The 6,299-nt window shown below is 46.2% G+C and overlaps 1 protein-coding gene across 1 annotated transcript in view; it reads left to right on the top strand.

The window, feature by feature from the left end:
- LOC108800920 (zinc finger protein Xfin-like) overlaps positions 1 to 6,299 on the top strand; it is a 22,027-nt gene that overhangs the window by 3,807 nt on the left and 11,921 nt on the right. The window contains exons 7-10 of the mRNA XM_018572907.1: positions 1,373 to 1,516; positions 1,619 to 1,762; positions 5,476 to 5,696; positions 5,814 to 6,008. Coding sequence (XP_018428409.1) covers positions 1,373 to 1,516; positions 1,619 to 1,762; positions 5,476 to 5,696; positions 5,814 to 6,008 — 704 coding nt within the window. The remainder of the gene's footprint in view (positions 1 to 1,372; positions 1,517 to 1,618; positions 1,763 to 5,475; positions 5,697 to 5,813; positions 6,009 to 6,299) is intronic.

Genomic DNA, 6,299 nt, shown 5'->3' with positions numbered 1-6,299 from the left:
TGTTCCTATATATTTTTTTTTTTTAGTAAATTGATTTCTGCTTTCCTCCATCTATGGTCCCACTCCCTCGCTTCTGATATGTTATATTGGTGCTTGGCCTACCCCATCTGGAGCTCTATCATAAGACCTCATTGTTGACCCACCTTTCTGACTGAATATTTGATTGCAAGGATAAGTGATGGGTTGGGTTGGAGGACCGCCGATCACAGATCCATCTTTTCGACGTAACCTGGGTGCCCCCTTGTAGTCCCCCCTATCCTCCCTGTGTCTTCTTAAGACTCTTGGATTCGCTGCTTAGGAAATCCAAAATCTCCTCCATTGGTCCCTTGACTCTTATCATAGGTAACCCTGCGTTCTCCTCGTGCCTCGAGGAGGCTTCCTTCTTTTGTTGGACGGGGGAGGGGCAAATATCAAAGTGTAGATTCCCTGAGGGAAAGGGTACGGATTGTGTTATCCCGAGCTGCCCGGAAGGAGACGAAACCGACCCGTTCTGGGTGAATAAGGCGGGAATGTAGGGCGGAAGTCTTTAGGAGATAAACTTGATCAGAGAAATTGGGTGATAATTGGGGCACAGTGCGGTGTGGAGCGGGGGTAGCTGTAACACCGGCCGGGTTAGTTGATGGACGATGTGTCCCTCCACTGATTCTTAGACATGTGATCTCGGATAATGCCAGCAGAGATCTGGAGGTAAGGAAAGAGAGATCCCATTCACGTGCCGGTATTACTAGGAATCTGATGGAGCTCTGGGAGGGATGTGTGACGGCAATGAGGTCGTAGCACCTGAGTATTAAGATGAACATTCCACCTTCTCCATATTTTATTGAAACCCTTAGTTCGAATCACAACAGGCCGCCCTGACTCCGAAGGGTTAAATTTTGGTAAGGCCAAAGCAAACAGATATCTGCTAATCTTGGTCTGTGATCTTTATGGTCCTTCGTGAAGCACCAATCAACCTATGTGAGGGTACCAGGCATAACCCCATAATGTTTGTGTAGCTACCCCTTAATGGAAAGTCAACAGCCGGCACTGGACAACCTCAGCTAAAGTTGGTCTGGTTTGAAAATGAAATATCTGACCTCTAGGCCTTGGCTCTTAATGTGAGTCCCAGTATCACCTGATAATCATAATTCTGAACCCGGAGGAATTATCTGAACAATAAGTCTATAAGTGAATTCCTGAGTCCATGCGTACTAGATGTGACGGGCCTATGAGGTCCAGAAGACCAGAAACACATAATTCCCCTTCTGAACCTCCCGTAACACACAGGAGAGAGGTCATTGTGTTGTTTGGAGTGCCGGAAATACTTTTAAGATGAAATCTGACCTTCTTCTACATCTCAAAACCCACAACCATGTGACCTGTTCATGTCCAGAGTGCGGAAAAAGTTTCACCGAGGAAAGCAAGCTTGTTAAACACCAGAAAAGTCACAAGAGTGAGAATTATTTTTCCTGTTCAGAGTGCGGGAAACACTTCAGTAGGAGATTGTACATGGTTAGACACCAGAAAATTCACACAGGTGAGCGCCCTTATTCATGTTCAGATTGTTCATTAAGTTTTGCTAGGAAAGGACACCTTCTTAGACACCTTAGAATTCACACAGGTGCGCGTTCATGTTCAGAATGTGGAAAGAGTTTTACTAGGAAAGAAGACCTTCTTGGACACCAGAGACTTCATTCAGGTGACTGTCCGTATTCATGCTTAGAGTGTGGGAAAAGTTTCACTAGGAAAGGAAATATTCTTAGACACCGGAGAATTCACACAGGTGAGCCTCCATATTCCTGTTCAGAGTGCGGGAAAAGATTTACCGACAAAATATCCCTTGTTAGGCATCAAAGAATTCACACAGGTCAACAGTCTTATTCATGTTTAGAGTGCGGGAAAAGTTTTGTTAAGAAAGGACAACTAATGAGACATCAGAGAACTCACCCCAGCTGAAACAGCTGACTGATGTATTTCTGCATTCTCTCGAACTTAATTAAGATCAACGGGATGTGATTCCATCTGTTACAATCTCAGTTAAAGCAGCTTAACAAATTAAACATTTGTTTTAAATGAAATGTGTTGCTATTTAACCCCTTATTAACCCTTTGTTTATCCTAATGAGCTCTATTTTACACCTTCCTCCCCGTAACTATAATTAGGGATGCACCTTTACCAATACTGGTATCGGTGCCCATACTGAGCATTTGGGGCGAATACTTACCCCAATACGGAAACCTCTGGTCAGAGGGAGATTCCCTCCGAATGGCAGTCCCGAGAGGGAGCACGGAGTCGGCTTCCCGACAAATCAGGAAGCCAGGGGTGGTGGGTCATGGGGAGGAGCTACACGCTGACACCAGTGTATCAGGTCTGGAGCGGCTTCCAGTTGAGAAGACTCAATGGAATGTAAGTCTTCTGATTTGCGATTTTGGGTTTCTATTTCGAGCGGCTGAGAGAGATTTGGGGGAGGCGCCGGGCAGACTCATCATTTTCAGCTGTTGGCGGAGAGGGAGACGTCGGACACCAGGGAGGTGTGCAGAGCGTTTATAGACCACTTTGGTGGTCGGAATTATCGGGCGAGTGTGCTGGTGTTTGCACACCTGGAGGCGGGTCACCGGTGATTCATTGGCGGTGAACTGAAGCACAGAAGTCACGAGAGATGTGGTCAATACATGAGGGATTGTGCTTTCCTGGCCCTGTGCTGTACTATTGGGCCACTCACCTCTCTAGGGTTCTGGTTTGGTGGAGCAACCTACCTTATAGACAATGGATCGCTCCCAAACAAGAAGCGTCCACTACCTCGTTGCGTGGCCTTCCTTGGGTTGAGATGGGTCACCTCTCGACCTTGAGACCTTATCTCCTGATTGAGCCAACTCTACAGACGTTTTGAGCCGTGTTCAGGACTGTGGATAAGGAGCAATCCCTTATGACTCCAGTTTTTGGTCACCCTGACCTTTCCCTGTTCTGGTAATGGTGGAGCTACCTACCTCATAGAGAGTGGACCGCTCTCGAACAAGAAGCGTCCACTGCCTCATTGCGGTACCTCCCTTGGGTTGAGATGGGTCATCTCTGGACCTTTTGAGATCTCATCTCCTGATTGAACCAACTCTACAGATGTTTTGAGCCGTGTTCAGGACTGTGGATAAGGCGCAGCTGTAGCTCGCTATATACTTAGCTTTGGGTGACGGGAGGACGCTAGTTTATGTCCTGCCGTGACCCTGAGGAGAACTATGTGGAAAAGCCTTAAACCCATAGTTCTCCTTTAAAAGTTTACCTAGGTGGACCCTCCGTACTGCTCTCTCCTCTTACCCGGTGATGTGAGGGGCGGCTCATTCTCCATCACAACGTCCTTGTAGAGATCCCGGTGTCCTTCTAGATACTCCCACTCCTCCATGGAGAGATAGACAGAGACGTCCTGACACCTTATAGGAACCCGAGACCATCATGATGTGAAGGTCTACATATCCTGATCATCAGTATAAAAGACACCTGTCCACAGAATCTCATAGTTGTCCTTTAAGGACTTCATGTATAAACCTTACTGGCGGATAGCTAGGCAGAAGCCGATCACACGGCATTAGGCCCCTTAGGTAGCGCTGAAGATTGTAGGAAGTTCCTTTTACTCGTCAGCACCATTCGGGGTCCCTAGTGCAATGTGAACGGCCTCCGCCCGACGTCTAGTCTTATACTTAGTGTTTTGCCATGAGGAGCCCACAGAAGGGCCAATTCACATGTAAAAGATGAATACCAAGTCAGCCGGACCCGTAATACAAATTCCCATCACACCCGAGGAGAGATCAAACAATCATCAACGAATCCTAAAATCAGAATCTGATATTGTTTCAAATGTGAAATGAGAAAATGGCTGCAGTTTTTAAACTCGCCACAAGGGGGTGATATTACTTGTACAGACAGGAAGTGATGTCAGTTACAGACAGGAAGTGATGTCAGGAAATAGACAGGACGCGGTGTCAGGTACAGATAGGAAGTGATATCATTCCCAGACCGGATGTTGAAGTGAAAGAAAGAAGAGAGGAGACGTTGCTGGAGCTGAAAGCATGGAAGTAATAAGATATTATTTTCTACTTATATATATTTTTATACATCTATTAACTTCCCTTTATCTTCATCCAATTCCTTCATAGTCCCTGTGCTATCTGTTATCATTTATAGACCCATATATATATAGAGCCATTTATCCAACTGTCCATCCAGAGCCGCCATTTATAGACCGGATACATCCTAAATATAGAGCCATTTATCCAACTGCCCATCCAGAGCCGCCATTTATAGACCGGATACATCCTAAATATAGAGCCATTTATCCAACTGCCCATCCAGAGCCGCCATTTATAGACCGGATACATCCTAAATATAGAGCCATTTATCCAACTGCCCATCCAGAGCCGCCATTTATAGACCGGATACATCCTAAATATAGAGCCATTTATCCAACTGCCCATCCAGAGCCGCCATTTATAGACCGGATACATCCTAAATATAGAGCCATTTATCCAACTGCCCATCCAGAGCCGCCATTTATAGACCGGATACATCCTAAATATAGAGCCATTTATCCAACTGCCCATCCAGAGCCGCCATTTATAGACCGGATACATCCTAAATATAGAGCCATTTATCCAACTGCCCATCCAGAGCCGCCATTTATAGACCGGATACATCCTAAATATAGAGCCATTTATCCAACTGCCCATCCAGAGCCGCCATTTATAGACCGGATACATCCTAAATATAGAGCCATTTATCCAACTGCCCATCCAGAGCCGCCATTTATAGACCGGATACATCCTAAATATAGAGCCATTTATCCAACTGCCCATCCAGAGCCGCCATTTATAGACCGGATACATCCTAAATATAGAGCCATTTATCCAACTGCCCATCCAGAGCCGCCATTTATAGACCGGATACATCCTAAATATAGAGCCATTTATCCAACTGCCCATCCAGAGCCGCCATTTATAGACCGGATACATCCTAAATATAGAGCCATTTATCCAACTGCCCATCCAGAGCCGCCATTTATAGACCGGATACATCCTAAATATAGAGCCATTTATCCAACTGCCCATCCAGAGCCGCCATTTATAGACCGGATACATCCTAAATATAGAGCCATTTATCCAACTGCCCATCCAGAGCCGCCATTTATAGACCGGATACATCCTAAATATAGAGCCATTTATCCAACTGCCCATCCAGAGCCGCCATTTATAGACCGGATACATCCTAAATATAGAGCCATTTATCCAACTGCCCATCCAGAGCCGCCATTTATAGACCGGATACATCCTAAATATAGAGCCATTTATCCAACTGTCCATCCAGAGCCGCCCGAATGTAGCAAAAAACTACCCACCCGGCACCTGGAACTACATGTCCCGGGCGTCAGGCGATAGGAACTCCACACACCTGCTGAAATAATATCTTCTGGCTGGGGTTGGCCTTAAAATTGAATCTCTGGTTTCCCTTCAGAAAGACCTCTAAGTAGTATGAACTCTGGAGGAACTCTGTGTAGACATTATTCATCCCGGGACAGTCCAGATCATTCTCATGTTATTATCCATCTACAGAGAGGAGAGTCCTGCATGGATCACATGACCACATCAATGATGACCATAGACAAAGACCTAAGTCACATGACTGAGAAGATATTACAGCTCACCCTCGAGATGATCTACCTGCTGACCGGAGAGGTGAGGAGGATGCTGGGAGGTTGTATCAGGTGAAGATGATGATATGGGGGAGATTCTGGGAATGTCGCAGCTTGAATTTTAGTAAGCATTCACATTTCTCATGACGTCTCTCCGTAGGGTTACACAGTGGTGAAGAAGACATCCGGTGAGAGTGTGACCTCCAGCAGACATCACCGTGTGTCAGAAGGACGGAGAGGAACACAGAACCATATCCTTGTCCCTTCAACCATGTCCCTGTCTCCTCTATGTGACAACAAGAAGAAGAAGTTTCTAGAATTCACCAAGAAGATGATTGAGCTGCTGACGGGAGAGGTGAGCGGTGCCGGGAATTCTGGGACATGATCCAGGAGCAGACAAGGGATGTGTATGGATGGTGACTGTATCATTGTGTGTGTCAGGTTCCTATAAGGTGTCAGGCCGTTACTGTCTCTGTGGAGGAGGATTTAGAAGGACATCGGGATCTCTACAAGGAGGTCGTGATGGAGAATGAGCCGCCCCTCACATCACCGGGTAAGAGGAGAGAGCAGTACGGAGGCTCCGCCTACATCCCCCATCATCTGATACACACATAGAAACAATGTATTCAGTCAGTGTGTGTGTTTC

The sequence above is a fragment of the Nanorana parkeri genome, unplaced genomic scaffold (assembly GCF_000935625.1).
Source record: "Nanorana parkeri isolate BGI_ZX_2015 unplaced genomic scaffold, ASM93562v1 scaffold2166, whole genome shotgun sequence".
Lineage (NCBI taxonomy): Eukaryota > Metazoa > Chordata > Amphibia > Anura > Dicroglossidae > Nanorana > Nanorana parkeri.
This window is presented reverse-complemented; position numbering and strand designations above follow the sequence as displayed.